Below are 20,467 nucleotides of genomic sequence, written 5' to 3' on the forward strand. Positions count from 1 at the left end.
TATTTCTTTGTCCCAACAATAACATAAGAAAAGGCTTCTAGGTTTGTTTTGGGGACTCAAATGCTGAGTTTGGAGTCAATTTAAAAGATCGTAAATCTCTACAATAAAGGCTTTAGTGACCTGTTTCCAATCTACAGATTTTTAGATATTTACAGATTTGTAGGTATTTCTAAGTCCAAACTTTTCTATCTCAGTTTCTCTTGGGACCAACAGTGAAACACTGTTAATGGTGCGGCCTTGGAAAAGAATTTTCAATTTGCCAGAAAGGCCTGGAGCCAGCCAGCCTGGAGTCCAGCCATTGCCACCAACATTTATCTGTATCTGCTTTGCAATCCCCACGGTGGGGAAAGGCCCTTCAGTCTGCTTTGGCGAGGAAAACGACATGCTCAGGTTCCCACAAATGCCAGGTGAGAAGACGTATAAACGCGCCAGAACTCATGAAACACCTAATTTAGCTGAAGCTGTAAAGGAGAAGGGCGAGTGGGGTGCCTGGTAGGATTTGATGAAAATGGTAAAGACCTCTGTGGTCCCCAAACACATAAGCCAGTGTAATCTGAGGGGGAAAAAATAACTTAGATCCCACTAGAGGGATAGTCTAACAGATACAGTCATACCTCAGGGACACCATGGGTCAGCTCCAGGCCACCACAGTGAAGCAAGTGGCAATCTTCTTGCTGGTGGAGGGTCTTGCCTTCAATTCGTAAAAACCTCAACATCTGTGAGGCGCAATAAAGATATGCCTGTACCAGATCCGTACTCTTCCTCAGAGCCGCCCAGGTCACCAAAGCGAGGAAATGCTGAGAAACCGTAGTAGCCAAGAGGAGCTGGGAGACATGCCAACTAAATGAAGCATGCTATCCTGATGGATTCTGGAACAGAAAGGGACATTAGGGGAAAGCTAAGGAAATCTGAATAAAGGACGGGCTTTCGTTAATATTCAAGTATCAATGTTGGTTCATTAATCATGACCAATGTTCTGTACGAATGGAAGATTTTAACTGAGGAAACTATTACAAAGGGAGCAGAGAACAGGGGAGTTCTAGTATCTTTGCAATTTTTCTGTAAATCATCTAAAATAAAACTTGAAACATAAAAATGAGTGGTAACATGTTTGTTGTTAAAACACCATTTCAAGTACAATGGACATGATGGCATTACTGCTGCAGGTGGGAACTATGAGCCCAGAAACACCCTTGTGCCATTTTCAGCAATTTTAAGAGCACAGAGAAAAATTCCCACGTCAAAATGTATTAGGAGTCTGGGAACTTCCTTGAATGAAGTTCACATCTCCATCATTAGTAAGGAGAAGTTTATAGAGCAACATGAAGGCAAAGTATTGTTGGGAGACCTGCCAAACTAGAGATTTCCATGCTTTAAGTCATTAGATGAAAATTCTGCTTTCAAATTTTAAACTAAGTGTCTGCTTCATATTTTACATTCAGTAAACAGTTTAAATAACATCATATTAAATAGTTTATAAATGTTTATTAAATGTCAGTAATCTTTACAAAGCAAATATTAAAAGCAAGAGGCAAAAATTTTGCAAAATATGTACAAAAGTAAAAGGCCTTAAAAATGAACTAGCAACTCATTTTAGAAAACCCAACTAACTGTTCTTTCCACTTTCAGACCAACCTCCTTTAGAAATAATTTATTGCCAATCCTGAACTAAAGCACTGACAGAAAATAATTTACAATATCAGATAACGTGCTTAGTTCCTGGAAAGTTATAAAAAGATACATGTATAAAAAAATTCTAAGCCGCAAATACTTTTATACAGAACTAATACAAAGCATGTTTGGTTAGGTACAGTATCTATGAGGTTGTTACAAAATATACTTTTAGACAAGGCTCCTTGTGGTAAATGAGCTCTCCCCATAGGTAGAGTACTATATAGAAAAGCCAGTGAAAACATTTTCTGCTTCTGCTCTAAGAGGTAAATAAAAGGGGAATGGTACAGTTTGTTGCATTGTTACATATGCTTTCCATGAATTAACCCCTACCGGCCCCTTCCTTTTTCCACCATGGTACCATCAAATAGGCATGATTGAGGACAAATGCATCACTTACTATGGCAGGAAATGTACAAGCTTTCTAAATACAAACTCAAGTCAGATACCAAGGAAGTAGCGTACTTCTATCATGATACGCATAGTGGGTCAGCATACTTCAATACATCTGGAAACTTTTATCATCAACAGATTTGAATAGATCACAAAATCTCTTAACCCAGAAAGTACTGCCCTATCATTAATACTTTTTGGTCCATATAAATCAGATGGCATTTGAAATCAGATGGTTAGACCTGGATAAAACAAGAATGAAATATTTACTTAAATGCTAACTATACATTCAAGTACAGACATAAGAATGTTAGCAGTACAAACACCATACTCCACTGATGTTATGAATCACTTACCCGCCTAAGGCTAACATCAACTTGGTGGTACTTGAAAAAAAAAAGCCATGAAATCCAACTTGTTTAAAATGTTCAGGTTTAGACTTATACTTCAATTTCTAGTATAAAGTTATTAAGCCCTAGCCTCGTACCATAAAATAATGGGTATGTATTATTTGGAACATGGAGACACGTACACACCCACTCACATGCAATCCCTCTCTTCTTCATGTTTACTAGACAAAAAGCCAACCTGTTATCCCATCCTTAACAATAAATCAGTGCTGCTAGTCAAGCAGCACAACACATGACCACATCGTAGGTGACTAATGGAACTTAACCTGTTGATATGATGGGCGATAAAGTGACTCAGCACTGAGTCAGATTTCCAGCTGAAAGAGACACGTGCAATATTTGTCCTGATTCCTCAAATAAAACTAAAAGAAATGAAAAGGTAACAGAGTAACTTTCTCTAGTTTTATTAGGGAGTTTCTTTTTTTAACAAATATTTCACTGAACTTTACAGGCATGATTTCATATACAGAAATAACATTGCTACAAACTGCAATGGAGAGAAATCTTATTTCAAATGGCTTGGTTTGGGGTTTTGTCTAAATGTATCATTATATAATGAAAGCACCAATTTGAGGACTTCTCAAACAGTGATTTGAGTTTCAGAACATTAACTTGGTAACTTTATTCTTCATCTAAATAAGGCATAACTGGGTATGTGTCCTAATGCTGAAAAGACATCTTATTAAAAGCATAAACACAAGTATTTGGGTATACATTGGAAGTTAAGGTTTACTCATTCCTTCTTATAAGAAATTATAGGACATAAGATTTCTGTCAAATCTAAATACTTCTGATCATTTCTGGTAGTAAGGGCATCTTCCTTCCTTCCTTCCGCTTTAAACCAAGCACTGCCATCAACTGAACAAGGATTCCCCTAAACAACCTCACTCGAGAGATTCACCAGAGGATCCTCACTTTGTAAAAAATACATGCCAATGAAACTTCAAAGAAATCAAAACAAAAACCAATGACCTTTTTTCAGTCCAAGCTGCCTTCTTGGGTTGCGGTTGCTCCCTAGCCATCAAGTGCCCTTTCCAGACAGTAAGACTGAAATGAAGATTTAAACTTAATACAATATTTGGCAGAAAGCAACGATTCAGGTTATTAAAAATAATACTGAAGTGGCAGAGGCACGCCTTGAATTATTTGGATCTTCAGAAAGCACATTTGACAAAACTGTTTTTCTATATAAAAATCAAGACCCTAATGTGTGGTGGTTTTTGATTTGTAAGGCAACTCTGTATACTATAAATTTCTTCAAGGTCAACGAAGACACTCTGTGACATTTCTTCAGAATTAAACCAGAAGGCATTCAGGTTCAAGAACAGAATGTAAGAGAATTAGGCACATCTTATTCCAAATAACCATGAAATCTTAGAGTAAAGCTAAAACATGAAAGAACTTTCCATTTAAATCACTTTTTTAGAGGCTAGGGGGAAATTGGCATAGTGAAATCTATAAGCACCCTTTCAATTTTGTTCACTAAATGTCACCTCTGTCTTCATATAGTGGTATTTCAAAAGCATCTGGTTTGCATGACATAGGTGTAATGACTCCTTCATGTGGTTTAAAAATACAGTATCTAAAAAGTGTGGACTAAAGCATTCAGATTGAACTTTACAATTTTACTGAGTGTCTAAACAAGCTCACCATTAAACATAAGTAATTTACTGCCTCAAAATATATTCTAAATTTTACTATAATGTTGACTCTGAGACATCACACACATCAGGAAAGAAAATCACAAATGCCCAAGATAATGAAGTTATCTGTTTGGTGTGTCATTTCTTGGTGGTAGTCAACATGGGGAAACCGGTGATTTCTGCTTTGTCAGGCAATATTTATGGTTCACATCTGTGGATCTTAAAGTTTCCTCATCATACAGGGAACTCACTTCAGCCTTCGCTAGAGTTAATGGTTTGGCCCTCCCATTAAACTGTTTGCTAAATTTACACACAGGCTTGCCACCAAAGGGCATCCAAATGTTACGGTGCGTGTATGCAGATATTCACCAGCACTGAAATTATTCCAACTCTGAATTTAAACAAAGTATTCTTTTTGGCAAGAAGCACTAGATGTAGAATTGTTCAAACTGTGCATGTGGGCGACAGGTCTGGAGGCCATTTATCACCAAGGCATGAAAATACTGAAAGTGACTATAAATGTCATGCCAGTGGATGGAACTGCAAGTGCAAGAAAAATCAGGCACGAAGGAACCATCCCTGGTTAGATCACGGAAAAGCCCTAGTCTCATACTAGATGGCAAGGCAGATGAAGAGCCACTGTCTTGGAAGCACTGTGTGACCCATAACACTGACCCACCTTTCAAGAACTTCCAGCCAAGAAAATACCTGAGAACCTAGTCAGCTATACAGCAAAGTGATGGTATCACAGTCTTAATCACAACTTTCAGGAAAAGGAGAAAAGCTGCCAGACTTTCCAAACTCCCCAGCCTTGTCCATCTGTCTCTACTCCAATTCCAACACTGCACTTACCCTGCAAGCCAGTATTTTCAGTATTGCAAACCAGCCATTCTGAAGAACTCACTGTGAATGTATCTATCATCACAAAGCTACCACATAGGTGTGTTTTCATTTGGTAAGTGGCACAGGGAGGTCAAATGCAATCATAGTTCGGTGTGAACTAAAATAATTACCTCTTATTCTCAGGAAAGTCCTTAAAGCATTCCAAAGGTACTTCACTAAAGATGGAATTTCATAAACAATGGTATATACAAGCACATACTGCAATTTTTTTAGTGACACACCAAGAACGAATAGGAATTTGAAGTAATACTTTCTTGAATAGTTTGACATGAAAATACTATAAGCTCCAAATGAACAAAAGAAATCCCATAAATGTCACTGAGCTGCTGGGAACAGACAGGAGAGCAAGAGAAAGACGACGTGACGGTACAAATCGGTGTCCTACGTAAGGCCCCAAAGCACCCGAGGCAGGATCTACAGCGGGGAGTAAAACCCAACAGTCTGGAAAGGGTATGTTTATTTAGAAACTTCTGTTATCAAACTGCCTGCCATTTTTAGGTACTGCTATGGACAGAATGTTTCACATCCAGCACTTTTGTGACATATTTAAATAGGAAAAGGGTAAGTTACACTTCACTCCTAACTCTGATCTTTCACTATATATGGCACTTGCTTGCCTTCTGCTCCCTCCGTACCATTTGTGAACTTTCATTAGCATCAAACCAGAAATCCTCATGTAAACTTTAAAACAATAAAAACATTTCCTTTAGGAACCACAGAAACTGAAAACAAAGTAAATTCACTTAATTTATACTTTGTGTCTGAAAGTAAGGAAAAGTACAAGAAGGCTACATCTGTGTGAATCTATAGAGTGTCATTCCTAACATCAAATGTTTTCCAACAGCCATTTCAAAAAGGTCGCCATGAAGTGAGCACGGGGGTGCTGCCAGGCGACAGACACAAGGTATCTTGCTTGTTTTAAATGGGATATTCTTAACCTCATACCTACAAATATTTAAGGGCGCCTTCTACACTTGGCACTACAGGAGAATTCAGTTTGAAAAGTGGAAGGATTTAGAGCCCGAACTATCCTCGTCTGAGGTTTGGCAGGAAGCTACAACTCCCCTCTGATGGAAGCCATCGTGAAATGACCGAAGCCTGAGCCCCAGCAGGTGCTGGCCACGTCCCTCAGCCACTTTCAGCTGCAGACCCAAGTCCGCTGAAGAAGGACCAAGATGCCCAAGAATGTCAACACAGAATCAAGATTTTTCTAATTCCTGTTTGTAAACTATTTTAAAAAACAAAACAAACAGAAAACAATAAAAAAGACAGAAGGGTATTAAAACAGCGAGTCTTTTGTACGTCACTGGAGCATAAGCTGCTTGAGGTTGTCATGGAGAATAGTATCTTTCACGTCGCGGAACACCAGGCGGATGTTCTCCGTGTTAATAGCCGTGGTGAAGTGGTGGTAGAGGGGCTTCTGCTGCTGGTCCCGGCGTTTGTTACGGAAACATTCCACCAGGAATTTTTGGACGTCTCTTAAGCAGTGGGGATCCCCTTCAAATTCTAAGAAATAGTCTTTGATGCTCACAATCTGCACTTTCTCCTCGAGCAAATCTGTCTTGTTTAAGAAGAGAATTATGGAGACATTGCTGAAAACCCGGTTATTGACAATTGTTTCAAAAATGTTCAGAGATTCTGTAAGGCGATTGGTGAGTCGGTCTTCCATAAGCACCTGGTCAAATTCACTTGAGGAAACAAGGAAAAGTATTGACGTCACACTATCGAAGCATTCAAACCAACGTTTTCTTTCTGATCTCTGACCACCTACATCAACCATTTTGAAAGGAACATTTTTAATTTCAAAGTCGTACTCATGAATGCCTTTGGTGGGCCTTCTGGCAAGCAGAATATCTTGTTGTGATGGAACGTAATCCTGGAAAAGGAAAAAATCATTTTACACTCAGGAATCCAAAAGTAATTAGAATTTCTAATGTACTACTAAGTGGTCTAGTGAACGGATAGACAAACAAAATTATCTTTTTAATGACACCTCTCGATAACAAATCACTACAAATGAGCAGTACCTCCTATTTTTTTTTCCACCCCTGATCAAATTTGAGTATTCTACTCAAACTTAGGTCTTATCTACCGACTCCTCACACCCCCGCCCCACTGCTGTGTATCTACCTTCAGGATCACTCCTCACCATGACCCACTCTTAGTGTCAGCCAAAGTGACCTCACTGCTCATGCACCCACCTGCTCCTGAGGTCTGAAATGTCAATTCATGAGGATCATTTCCCAGTTCAAGGTTCTGCCTCTCTCTCTAGCCCATTCTAAAAACCGCCTTGATGACTAAGAACTTCTACACTGGTCACTCCATGTTACCATCGCTGCTACACTACAAGCATGGAAAACACTTCCTCTACCATAATTAAGTGAATTTACTTTGGGCCACTTCCTAGGTCTGCTTCCAGGGTACAGTGTAGCTGTGTTCCAGCTATCTCATCTACTGACACAAGCAGTCACTTACTCTGTCAGCACTTTGCCTGTGAAATGGTGACCATGGCTGGTCTACCTGCCTCTAGGGGACAGTTTAGGCAAAGATCAAATGGGCCCTTCTCTGTGAACAGGATCAGTCAACTACCAGACCCTGAACAGACGGAAGCTGCTGGTCTTAGAGTCAACGGCTACCCCCTGACGCTGCACTTTGTTATGCAGTGTAACTGGTTCTTTCTCTTCTCAGGCTATCATTTAATTGTCCTCTGCTTGCTTTATGTATATTAGCTTTGTCTCTGACAGGAAGGAATTTCTTAAATACAGGGATCAAAGGACAAAACAGCTAACATCGAGCATTTATTACACACACTATTCTGAACACATTACTGGGTGCTATGGATTGAATGTGCCACTGCCCCCCTTCCCCCCCCCCCATATGTTGAAGCACTGAGAGTTAATGTGATTATATTTCTGGAAGTAACTAAGGTTAAATGAGTCATATGGGCAGGGCCCTAATCAGAGAGTGTTCTCAGCCTTATGAGGAGAATGAGAAATGCTCTCTCCGTGAGTACGTGCTAAGCAAAAGCCATGTAAAGAGTGACAAGGCCACATAGTCTGCAAGCCAGGAAGAGTCCTCATCAAAAAGGCCTATGCTAGCTAGCACCTTGATCTTGGGCATCCAGCCTCCAGAACTGTGAGAAATAAATGTTGTTTAAGCCCACCCAGTCTGTGGTATTTGTTATGGCAGCCAGAGCAGACTAAGGCATGGGTTTATTTCATGTAATTGTTCCACACCCTATGAGGTTGGGTCTCTTACTAAGCCTATGATACGGATGAAAAAACTAAGGTTTAGAAATGCCCAAGGTCACAGAGTCAGTCTGTGATAGAACTGGGATTGGAACCTAGGTGGTCTGGCTGCAGAACCCATGCGCTTGACCCATGTGCTCTTCTACCTCCCAGAGGGTCATGGGGCTGGGCACACAGTGGGGCTTCAGCAGCCCTGGTACATCAGCCAGAGATGGAGGAGCAAACGCACCCTCTGACTTGTCTAATGTTCACGGAACGGGTGGCTGAGGTGCAGCACACCCAGGTTTACCCCTCCCTCCTTTACAGCTACCAACTGACTACAGCCCTTTGTCTTTTTATTCCAGATGTGGCTGCATTTGTCCTCAACATAAGACAATGAGAAACCAGTACAAAAGTCACTGAAGTTGGCCTACAGCTATTCCTTCAAAAGCCACTTGTTGATGCCCAGTGCGTGTCAGGCACCACCACTAGGCATCAAGAACTGACCTCTTGACAATCAAGATGAGGCCCCTGCCCTTATAGAAAGAGGCGGGTAAAGCGGCCATGAGCATGAAAGTAAACAAATCAACTGTAGTAATCAGAGCACTGAGGTTTAAGAAGAGCAAGGGCTGACACTGAAAACAAGAGGCAGGGGCTTACTTCAAATGGTGTGCTCAAAGGCGGCCCATGTGGAAAGGCAAATTAAGAGGTCAGTGTCTGGATTGGAAAACATGAAGTAACTTAAAAATTAGTTTATCTTCTAAGGCTTCTCTTAACTTTTTTTAAGGCTTATAATCTGACCAGATGAAAAAGTGACTAAGTCTTAATAAAAAGTTTCACTGATGTGGACTCAGTAAAAACATAAATATGGAGATCCCAGCTTCCAGAACACCTGTGTCTAAAAAACAGGCAGGAGAAAAACACTAGTTTTAAGGGCAGAAAAATGCAAGTTAGCCAAATACAAAATAAGGGAAAATACCAAAATTATCCTGCTAGTGCAAAAAGAGGGTACTCTTTCACGTGTCCTAGATCCATTAGTGAGTTACCTCCCTACTTGTACGGGTTTCATGTTGTGCTCTTCTTCGGTTATACTTTAACGTTTAGTACCTCAAAGAACTATGAGATCATATTAAAATTTTTAACAAATTTGCTTTAAGAGGAGGCAAACAAAACTACACTAAACTTAGCAGGTAACAAATTACTCTAGGGCAATGGCTTCCAAACATTTTCTAGGCAGCAGAAACCTTTCTTCCAATGACGTCTTCTGCATGAGTCCATTCCAGAGAACAGACAAGGCAGCTGCTCTGCCTGCAGCGGGCCCAGGGAGCCAGGGCCAGCCAGGGCCAGCCACGGCCAGCTGCGAGTTGCTGGCTCTGAGGGAAACAAGGCAGGAAAGTCACAAACTCTCTTTCCAAGGGCAACTCCTTCTTCCAGCATGGCGTCCCTTCATCAGGCCTTCAGAATAGCCCTCCTACACTATAGCTCAACCTACCGGGGTCCAGAGCTGGAAAATACCGTTTTCTGAAATGTTTTTAAGTCAATTAACCCACTGTGTTCTGTTTCTACTTACAAAAAACCCAGACGATAGTGAAGTAGAATATATAATGTGCAATCTCATTTTCAAACATAAACTTCTTTCTCTAAACAGTTTTACTTTCATGAAGCAGTGGATAGAGCATTCCTTAAGGGAAAGGCAGAGACAGGGTGGTAGAGGGAGAAAAGTAAAGCAGAACAGCCAGAACACTGCCACTAGGAAACAGAAAGAAGCAAACAGCTTGATACATAATTTTTCTAAACTTCTTAACATCAATATCCTGACTTCTGCTTTCAAATGGCACTAAATACTCAGTTAAAAAACTTACTGGTTCTCCAAGTTTATCCAAGTTATCCAGGAAATATTTTACAGATTCACCCTAAAAGCAAGAAGAAAACAAACAGTTATTAGGGCTTAGAAATGGAAGATTTTGTTACAACAGTTTATATTAAACTGTCTGGTTGTACACTTAATCCAAACATAGTTTGCTACAGACTGAACACTAACCCCACTAAAAACATATAAAATGTCTGCCTCTGCCACAAAGTGCCACAGCCTGGTTAATTTCACAAATGCTTTACGTAAGTGATACCCCCAAGTGATCATCTACATGGATAGGGTTACACGCATGCTTTTGATATCAACCGAAATTTAAGTGAGATTCTTTTTGTCCACATTTTTCTACCGCAAATTTATAGCAATGGTGGTTATCTCCAGAGACAAGAGCAAATCAGAGACGAGGGGAGAACACCGTATAAAAAATCTTCCAGTAACTGGCATGTGCCTGGAGACACGCCTTGCTGTGGAAAATTTTTGAATAATGCTGCAGGTCCCGTCTCCAACAGGTCTTCTTTTCCTGAGCAACCAGCCTGCTCTCTCTGAGCTGATTTCAATTGGCCCTCCAGGCACCTCAAACATCTAAGCTGTGCGAGACAGAGTGTGTTCCTAAGAGGGAACACTTGAACAGAGGGCAGGTAAGAGGAACCCAATTCGGGAAAGAAGGCTCTAGGTCTCAAGAGTCTCCCGGCGCTCTCCCTGTTTTCACCTTCCTGCTGGACTTCCACTTGGACATGGCACTTTCCCTGCCTGAAGTGGCATCCACAAGTCCTGAAGGAAGGATTCCTTAATGTATGAGAGACTCCTGGGAGGAACTTGCTATACTGTAGGTTCCGATGGGGGGGTAGTTTCTGCAGTTCAGGTGATTTCTGGAACCACACTTTCAGTTCCAAGAAATTAAAGCAGCCGTTCTCACAATTTTTGGTCTCAGGATCCCTTTTCACACCTTAAGATTCTTGAGGATCCCAAAGAGACTTTGCTCATGTGGGTTATAGCTATTGATATTTACCATATTAGAAAGTAAAACTGAGAAATTTTAATAAATATTTTATTAATTCATTTTAAAATATCAATAGTAAACTCATTACCTGTTAATGTATTTTAGTATATCTTAATAAAAGACAGTGGGACACTCATCTGCTTCTGCATTTGAACTGTTACTTTAGGTTGTTTTGGTTGAAGTATATGATGAAAATCTGGCCTTATACAGAAATGTAGTTGGAAAAGAGAGAAGTATTTTAATAACTTAACAGCAAAACATTTCCTGAAGTACTAGCAAACTACTAAATAGATGTTTGTGCTCTAAAATGGCTAAGTCCAATATTTTAAAGTGGCTACATACTTTCCATGCATATTAAGTCCTTCTATTTGCAATGCTGAAATGTTTCAGAGGAAAAAAATCAAGAGATGAGAGAAAACTAGAAATCTGTTTACTCCTTAAATTAATTACAACTGTGACTTGTATTGCTGTATTATATTGCATCTACTGCCATAATAAGGTTTTTATCTACCTATAATATACCTTTAATTTTCATCAGTTTTATGATCCCCAAGCTAAGTCAGGTCAAAATGTTTTCTGAATATTTATTAAGCGGGCTTCATTAAGCATATGTTTGGAGAAATCTATTCAATAGGAAACTTATTAACTTGCCTTTAAAAGTGACCTGTAGGTTTTTTAAAGAAATCAGTAATTCACTGATAATTTAATACAGTGATACACTAGTAATTTAAGCCCTGCAAATATCTTTGTGAAGCCCCATCTAAGTAAGAATCCTTTTGCACAATATACTATGCATAGACTTTGTGTAATATAAGCTTTTCCACATAGTATCTACTTATGCCAGTTTTACAGCAAGAATCAAATGCCAAATAGAAATAAAGTACAAAATGAAAAAAGGGTGTGATGAGAGTTGGTTTAATGAATCAAGACTCTTAATTTCAATCTAAGGAAATGGCTAGTAACAAAGATAATTAAAGACTCAATTTCCCATCCCATTGTCCCTTCTCTATTGTATCTTCACATATTCACATGGAAATATGAAATACAACATGATATTGCTCTGCTCACACTATTTGAAATCTAAGATAACATTATACTCAATTCCTTAAAGATAGTAAACATAAAACCAGGCCTGATTAAAGAGTTGGTTCATAGCTTTGAAAAGGACTCTAAAGTGAAAAGATCTTGGAGTCATCCTATTTCAAATATTTGAAATATATCACCTCTATAATGGGTTCCATGTCTTTCTTCTCCCTTTCATTTTAATTTTAAAATAAAACATAATAAAGAGGCTAGCAGGGTAGGTAGCCAACTCCTGGTTCTCAGAGCCTGTCATGGTGCAATGTCGCCTCTCCTTTCATTTACTGCCCTCCCAACACTCTCATTTTGCCTGGTCTTCACAAAGGGCCTATTTTATTGTTCCTTATCTTTGAGATGGCCTACTTTTTGTTTAATGACGTTCTCTATTCATTTTTATTTGGAAAAAGCTTGTCGAGTATTGATGTGACGCACAGTACATGTTTTTAATAAGGGTGACATTGTCATCTTTATCATCAAAGCATACTTAAAGTACTACCACTCACGCCTTTTGTTTGGTTCACAAGGAGTGAGACAGTGTTTACTTATAGTCAAAGAAATATAAGCTATTGCTCCTTGCTCTGTAGATAGTTCAAAATTATGTAGACTCCAACTGAATATAGAATTTCAAATTTCTTGCTAGCATTTTTAAGTGCATCACTTAAAACTTCCAGAAGAGCCAAAATTAGTTACAACATAAACCACAATACTTGAATTTTTTTGTCAAATTAAATACCTAACCAGATTAATCTAAGATAATTTACAATAGCCTAAATAGAATGTCCAAAATACCTGTCTAATTTAGACAATTAATTTTAATTCTTTCTTGCATATAAGCTATAAAAATAAACTAGTACCCAAAATTAGAAATGAGATTTTTAAAAGAACTAAGTTATCACTTTATTTTATAAACTGCCCTTTCCTTGCCACTGCTCACTAATGAATAAATTCCTTTTTACATCAAGTTTTTCAATTAGACTTAACCAAATAATTTACAACTAGATCTTAGTTTTTTAAGAGTATTCCTGTTGTCCCACCAAATTCCAATTTACACATAACACAAAATGTACAATGCAATTTAGTAATTCTCCTACTATAGAAGTCATAAAAAAGAACCTTATTTTATTAAAATGCTTCACCATAAAGATATGAGAAAAAAACTTTGCCATATGTCTAATAAGCATTTTTGGATACATGTGTATCTTATATTTATGCATGTATACATAATACTTATAAGCTATTCAATTTTGTTAAGAAAGTATCCAATACTCTCAAAAGTCTATATAAGAATTACAGTCACTTTTAAAAAGAATACAGGTTTCTGAGGCCAGCATTTCTTTTAAAAATCTTCCCTTAAAAATGAAATACAGACCCTGTCCGGGTAGAAAAGTTGGTTAGAGCGACATCTGGATACGCCAGGGTTGCAGGTTTGATGTCTGCTCAGGGGACATACAAAAGCAGCAACCAATGAATGCATCAATAAGTGGAACAACAAATCAATGCTTCTCTCTCTCTAAAACTCAACAACAAAAGAAATGAAATTTTAAATGTAAGAAAGGATTTTAATATTACAGAGATGGGCTAGCCCTAACATGATATATAACACTGCTCAACAGGTAACAACATAGTAAGCTTACACCATACTTATAGCATGTTACCATTTAGTACCACCAGTTTCTGTTCATTAAATATATATATATATATATATATATACAAGAAAGAATTTTCCATATAAGTAAAAAAAATCACGTCCAGATTCTAAGAATGCCTTATTAGTTCTCTGAGAAAATCACCTCCTGCAGGAAATGCTAATGTTGCAATACTAAGTGAACAGAATATAAAACTGTACAGAAAGTACAGAAAAGTTTATCTCAACACCAATGTTGTATGGAACGGCCAGAAGGAAATACACCAAATATCAACCAAGATGCCTTGGGGTGGTGGTATACGTGGCTAACTGATGATTTTTTACAATGAACATACATATTTTAAATTTTAAACTAAAAAAAAAAAGAACCAAACTAATTTGGATTCTGGAGTGGAATTTGTAATTCCCTTAGAAAATAATTTTCCTACTTTTCAGTTTTCACATACAATAAAAAGCTTAGTTTTTGCCCAGCCAGCATGGCTCAGCAGTTGAGCATTGACCTATGATCCAGGAGATCGTGGTTTGACTCTCGGTCAGCGCACATGCCCAGGTTGGTGTCTCAATCCCCAATGGGGGTATGCAGGAGGGGGCCGATCAATGGCTCTCTCATCATTGATGTTTCTCTCCCCCTCTCCCTTCCTCTCTCTGAAATCAATACATATTGAAAAAATTTAGTTCTGAGAGATTCCTCAAAGCTAAAATACTTTTTTGAAAAGGGTCAATCATATACAATCCTAACAAAGAAACATTTAGATGTACCAGAACTAGAAACTTTCAGCAGTAAATTTTTTAAAATTTTCATAAAGAAATGACAATTGTTAAAAAAAAAAATTTTTTTTTAAATAGTTTTCCAACACAGGTCACACTCCCAAAATATAGTTTCAATTCCCCTGATAACTAAATAGAGGGGTCTGCAAGAGGAATTCACAATACCCAGGAGTCCTTGTGAATGTACACCAAATGGAAAGTCCTGCTCTATGATGTGCTACAAGGAATCTTGAAATCCCCACAACTCAAACATTACACAACAACCAACATTAAGTAACATTACCAATCAATGTTAATAAAGTAATTCTATGCCTAATATCACACAGCAGAGAGGAAAAGCTTTAATTACCTTCCCTTCCCCATCCACCCAGCAATCATGTCAGACAGCAAAGCAATGCAACCTATGAATGTTCCCAAATACTGATGAAGGTGGGAAATAGCTCAAAATTTACTTGGTTTATCAGTTCCCTTTCCAAGCCACTATTTGGTTAATCATGCTATTAAGGGGCACAGGAAAGCATGGTTGGTAGTGAATGTCAGACATGGGTTAAGGAGTCCTACAGCCCCTAGTTTGAATCATGGCTCTATCACCAAAACTACCTGTGGCCTTAACCTCTTATGGACCTGTGTTTTACATACAGAACAAAGTGAACTGGACTACATGCTCTCTTAGGTCTTTTCTAGGTTAGTAAACAGTGATTCTGCATACTCTCGGCAGAAAAACAACAAATACTACAGCATTTATCATTATCATTTGCAAACACTTGTTGGCTGACTTTATCTGCTCCCCACTAGATTGAGAACCTCTAGTAAGACAGCCCGACAGGCAGTTCTTGAGTCCCCAGGGCCTGCCTACTCAGCCCAGAAGGTGAATGTATTCAATACATGTTTGCTGAAAGAACAAAGAAATGAATGAGTGCCATGTGTATAACTGATCAAATTATTGCCCCCACTAAATAAGAAATGGCCATAAGTAAAACAATCAAGTACAAAGTGTCTTGTGTTTGCCTGGCCTAACAGATTAATGATATTATTAACTGTATTAACTCTTCTTCTGAGAGAGAGATTCAAAGAAATTGGTTAATATAAACACAGTGTCCTCTTGAACTTTAAAAAGGCTTGAAAAACCCAACCTACTGAGCCAGGTGGTTGAAAGTGCTGCAAAGGGAAATGAGAACAATTGGCCTGACTTCAGACCATGGATCTTCTCTACTCCCTCTTCTGGCCGGTCCAGCCAGGCTTCCTCCTTAACCATGTCTCTTGCCACCGTCAGCAATAACCTCCCTGTTACCAAAATCAATGGACATGTCAGTCTTTACCTTACAAGACCTCTCAGCGGCATGTGGCACTGCTGACCCATGTTCTTCACTGAAACACTTTCCTAGCTTCCATGGCACTGCATGTTCCTGAACTTCTACCTTTCTGGCCATTTCGGCTAGCATGTCCTCTGAACATTTTCAAAAGGTTGAAGGTTCCTCAAGACTATCCTGAGCCCTAATCTCTTTATACCCTTTCCCTGAGCAAATGTACACATACTATAGATTTTAAATATCACCTGAATACAAACAACTCCTAAATTTCCACCTCTAGCCCATAGCTCTATTTTGGATCCCAGACTCATGTGTCAAACTGGCTGCTTGATTCCATCTGCATGTCTCACAGGGTTCTCAACCTAATACGCCTAAATTCAAGCCTTAACCTTCCCTCTCAAATTCTTTTCTTACACAGTCTTTTCATTTCAGCAACAAGCACCATCCACCTGGCTGTGAAAACCAGAAACCCAAGTCACTCTTAAAGAATGCCTCTCCCTCACCTCATATCCAGTGTCAGAACCCCAGTGATCTTCCCTACAAAGCATACCTTGAATCCATCATCTTCTCCACATCTCGATGGCTACCACCTAACTCTGGAGCTGATCCTCACCCAGAACAGTAGAAAGAGTTTCGATACATATTTACTGACTGCTCTCCTCACTTCTCTCCAATTTCCATGTGCCAGCAAGCTCTCCCCACCTCAGGCCCTGAACACGTGCTCTTCCTGCCCGTTGAGCCCTTCCCTGGCTGACCCTTTCTCACCCATCGGTCTTAATGTAAAATGTCCACCTCCTCAAACCGTCCTGTTTTGTCACTGGCTCCTTTTCTTTTCCTTCAGAGCACTTATCACGTGTGGGATTGTCTGTCTATTTAAGTTCCTCCAACTAAGACCAGAGAGCAGAGATGACTTTCATTTGGTTCATTAGCAAACACCAGCCTACCACAAGTGCCTGCTCATTAACAGGCAGGTGTTCAATAAATAACATGTCACCGGACAGCTGCTGAAAGCTGCCAGTTGACTGCTACCAGACTTGTTAAAGACTAACTGACCCCCTGAAATCTGCTCTCCAAGGCCCTCTGGCCCTCACTGCCTTACATTGCTCTTCACTTTTCACACGACGAGAAAAGAAGTCAAATGATCATACTGACAATGTATACTAAATGTCATGCTCTAAACCGTAATACTTGCATACAGTATAAAATATAAACACATAGAAAACCATTAGATAAACACATATTCCTATCAAAGAATGCATTTCTACAGAATGAAAGGGTTTGTTTTTTTTTTTTAATAAAGAGTCTTCTTTTTCAAAAGAAAGATTCTTTGCATCATGGCCAAATGTGCAAAATTCTATACAACAGGTGAAAACCTTAGTTTCTTACTAAATTGTAACACAACCTCAAAATTGGTTGCAATATTTGATGGTAACAATTTAAAAGGTTAAGGAAAAAATTAAGCAAATATAATTCTCTCTACCCTAGTCCAGAATTGAAATGTATATCATCTATATGGTAACAATTTTAAGCCCCTATAGCTAATAAAGACAGTTTTACTGCAAATGTAGCAAGTTAGTAAGTTAAAAATAGCACATCTTTTGCAGTGCAAGATTTTAACTCCATAGGCTAAATCACACTACTCTTTTTAACTCTCTCAACTAAAATGAAAAGTATTTGCAACTTTGTGAACATATAGCATTCAATTACTAGGTTTTAAAAAAATCAGTAAAAATGACTTTAGACACCATCGTACATTTGAATAGCAACTTGTCTAAAGTAGAATCATGTATATCTTCTCATTTATTAGGCCTCATGTAGCAGAGTAGACCAGGCAATAACTTGTGAGTGACTCTAGCAACTCGAAAAACCTAGTGCCTTTGCTCACTGCTAGTAGCTTCCAAGAGTTTTTCTTTTACTTAATATCAATAAATGAATACAACGTCCCTTTATATCATGAAGCCTAAATGAAAACCACATGATGACTTAAGATGACAAATTCTCTATCCAACTTCTACTGAGACAGTTTATTCTATTTAACAGAAAAATAATTTAAAAAAACAATACCCAGGGAATGGGAAAACCGTAACCAAGATATTGAAAAGGAAAGTGAAAGTCTCTCACCCCAATTGCTCATTATTCCAGCTCTTTTTCTTTAACCTTCCTAGGAGGGTTAAAAGAAATGTCCTATTAACAGGCTAAATGTGTAACTGCTCCGGCTCAAAAAACCCAAGGACACAAACTATTTCTGGGAGGGAAGGGGGTGTAGAAAAGTTTTGTTTATTGGATACCATTGTTTTTAAAATGCCAAAGTCAATAAAAACATTTTCTTAGGGGAACAAATTTGAAATTTGTTGATTTTGCTCCATGAGGAAAAGTAGGAATTCTCTACTGGACCAATGTTTTAGTTGGTTTTTATGTAAAATGGTCAGAAGTTCTAAAATCTCATGAAAGTAACATATCTTTAAAAAATCATTTTGTATTTTATAAATATATGGAAATTCTTTTACCTTGGAAAGGAAAGCCAAATACCCTCTTTAACCTGAATACTCACAAAGCCTCTGCCCCCCACAGGCGCAGGAAATGGAATACAGAGAAGTACAGTGGGTATGGTGGAGGGTCGCCGCGGGGGGGGGGGGGGGGCAGCAGAGCACCTGCACCTGTATCTCACTACACATCAGACTGCAAATCAATCAGTGACATATGTTCTAATGAGAGTGTAAGCCATATTCTGCATTATTTAGAATTCAGAATTTTTTATTGTTAATCAAGTTCAGAGAGTAAGTGAAATAAAAGTTATAGTGCTTTATTTTTTTAAAAGCTACATATGGTTTATGTGCATATGGCTAATGTTAATAATATGGTTCATAAGTGTCAGGCACTGTGCCAAAGACTCTTACATGGATTACCTCATGTAATCCCTACAACAATTAATAACAGTAGGTCCTTGGATCGTCCCCATTTTTTGGTTGCAGAAACAGAAATTCAGACATGCTGAGGGAGTGGCACGGCCAGGACATGAGTTCTGGCTGGCCATTTAGTTCCACTTTATCTCACGGCATAGTAGAAAACCATATCAAATCTTAAGGTCATCATATTAAAACCATTTCTAAATATGTTTTACGATGTGCAAAACAAACCCATACATTTGAACATGGTTATTTTCTAATTTGCTTGGAAGATACAAAGTAAAGTTTCATGTAGCAAAACCAAGTACACTGGTCTTATGACTGAGAACAAAACCAAAATAAATCAAGGAAGAGTAATTCTATTCAAGTATTCTACATCTACTGTAGAGTAGTTAGGGTTGAAAAAGTACACCCACTACACTGATTTAAAATTTTTTCATTAGTTTTGCCAAAAGAAGAGAGATTAAATTTGAAAGATTAAGATAAACAACTATCAGTGCAGCAGATGGTAACTTCCGTCCAATTCTCAAAACAAGACAATTTCCTTGCTCTGTATCAGCCCATTCTAATGCTCTGCTAATGTGGACATAACAAATTCTCTTGAAAAAATGTATCTTCCAAATGTGTGTGCGTGTGTGTTCACCACACAGACAAAAGTGAATTATATCATGTAGCTGGAAAAAAATGAAGTACTTTCAAATAAGGGAATAAAAATCACTGTTAATTTTCAGAAATAGGCACTTAAAAATACAGGTAGTTTCTAACTGTAACAAAAATTTACAACAAACTGCAATTTGGAATGCTCAAAAGTAGTATGAAAACTGTGACAATTATCCGAGAAATAGTGCAAAGGAGCTCAAAAATAATTTAAAAAGTGTTCTGATATCCCCTTCTCCAAACCAAGAGCAACTATATACCGGATATGTGGCAATTTCCAAATAACACTTTCCTAGAAAGATATATGGCTGCCTTTCAGATAACTGGTTGCCATCAAACTTTTATTTTTCAGGGCACATTAAAAAGCATGTTCATTGCCCTGGCTGGGTAGCTCAGCTGGTTAGAGCATCGTCCCGATACAACAAGATTGTGGATTCAATCTCTGGTAGGGACACGTACAAGCAGCAACCAATGAGTACATCAATAAGCTGAACAACAAATCAGTGTTTCTCCCACTCTCCCTCTTTCTCTCTCTCCCTTCCTCCCTCCCCCCCCCTCAAATCAATACAAATTAAATAATAATAAAAACGTTCACAGAAAAACACACAAACAAATAAATAAAAACCGTGCTTACTGGTGGAATTTCAAGATGAGAATTCAAACAGCCTCTACCATGATGAATGGTGGTTAGGTTGAACTGTACCACTCTAAGTTAATAGACTTACCATTAAATGTCACTTAAGTGTATTTATATCATAACTATAAGTTAATACAGTAAAAAAGGAATGGCACAAAGGTATTAAGAAAGTTCAGAATATAAAAAGAACTGTGTGAATACCAGTGCAATGCTATGTATTCTTAAGGAAACCTTATACATATTTAAAGAATGTGCTAGAACTTACAAGGGGAGTGGTAATATTTGAGGGTATGGGTGTTGGTCAGAGAGGCTGGGGATAAAAAAGAACACTCACGAATATATCTGAG

The 20,467-nt window shown here is 38.4% G+C and overlaps 1 protein-coding gene across 3 annotated transcripts in view; it reads right to left on the minus strand.

Annotated features, from left to right (window-relative positions):
• Positions 1–1,470: 1,470 nt before the first annotated feature.
• GNA13 (G protein subunit alpha 13) overlaps positions 1,471–20,467 on the minus strand; it is a 49,869-nt gene continuing 30,872 nt past the window's right edge. For 2 of the 3 annotated variants that reach the window (XM_081162630.1, XM_081162629.1), the window contains exons 3-4: positions 10,110–10,160; positions 1,471–6,896 (exon numbers count right to left, since the gene is read on the minus strand). In XM_081162630.1, coding sequence (XP_081018756.1) covers positions 6,324–6,896; positions 10,110–10,160 — 624 coding nt within the window. In that variant the 3' untranslated portion in view covers positions 1,471–6,323. Of the gene's footprint in view, positions 6,897–10,109; positions 10,161–11,205; positions 11,319–20,467 lie in introns of all 3 variants that reach the window. The other variant, XR_014000567.1, reaches the window with a different exon arrangement.

Source organism: Miniopterus schreibersii (genome assembly GCF_964146895.1).
Source record: "Miniopterus schreibersii genome assembly, chromosome: 16".
In the NCBI taxonomy this organism is placed as follows: domain Eukaryota; kingdom Metazoa; phylum Chordata; class Mammalia; order Chiroptera; family Miniopteridae; genus Miniopterus; species Miniopterus schreibersii.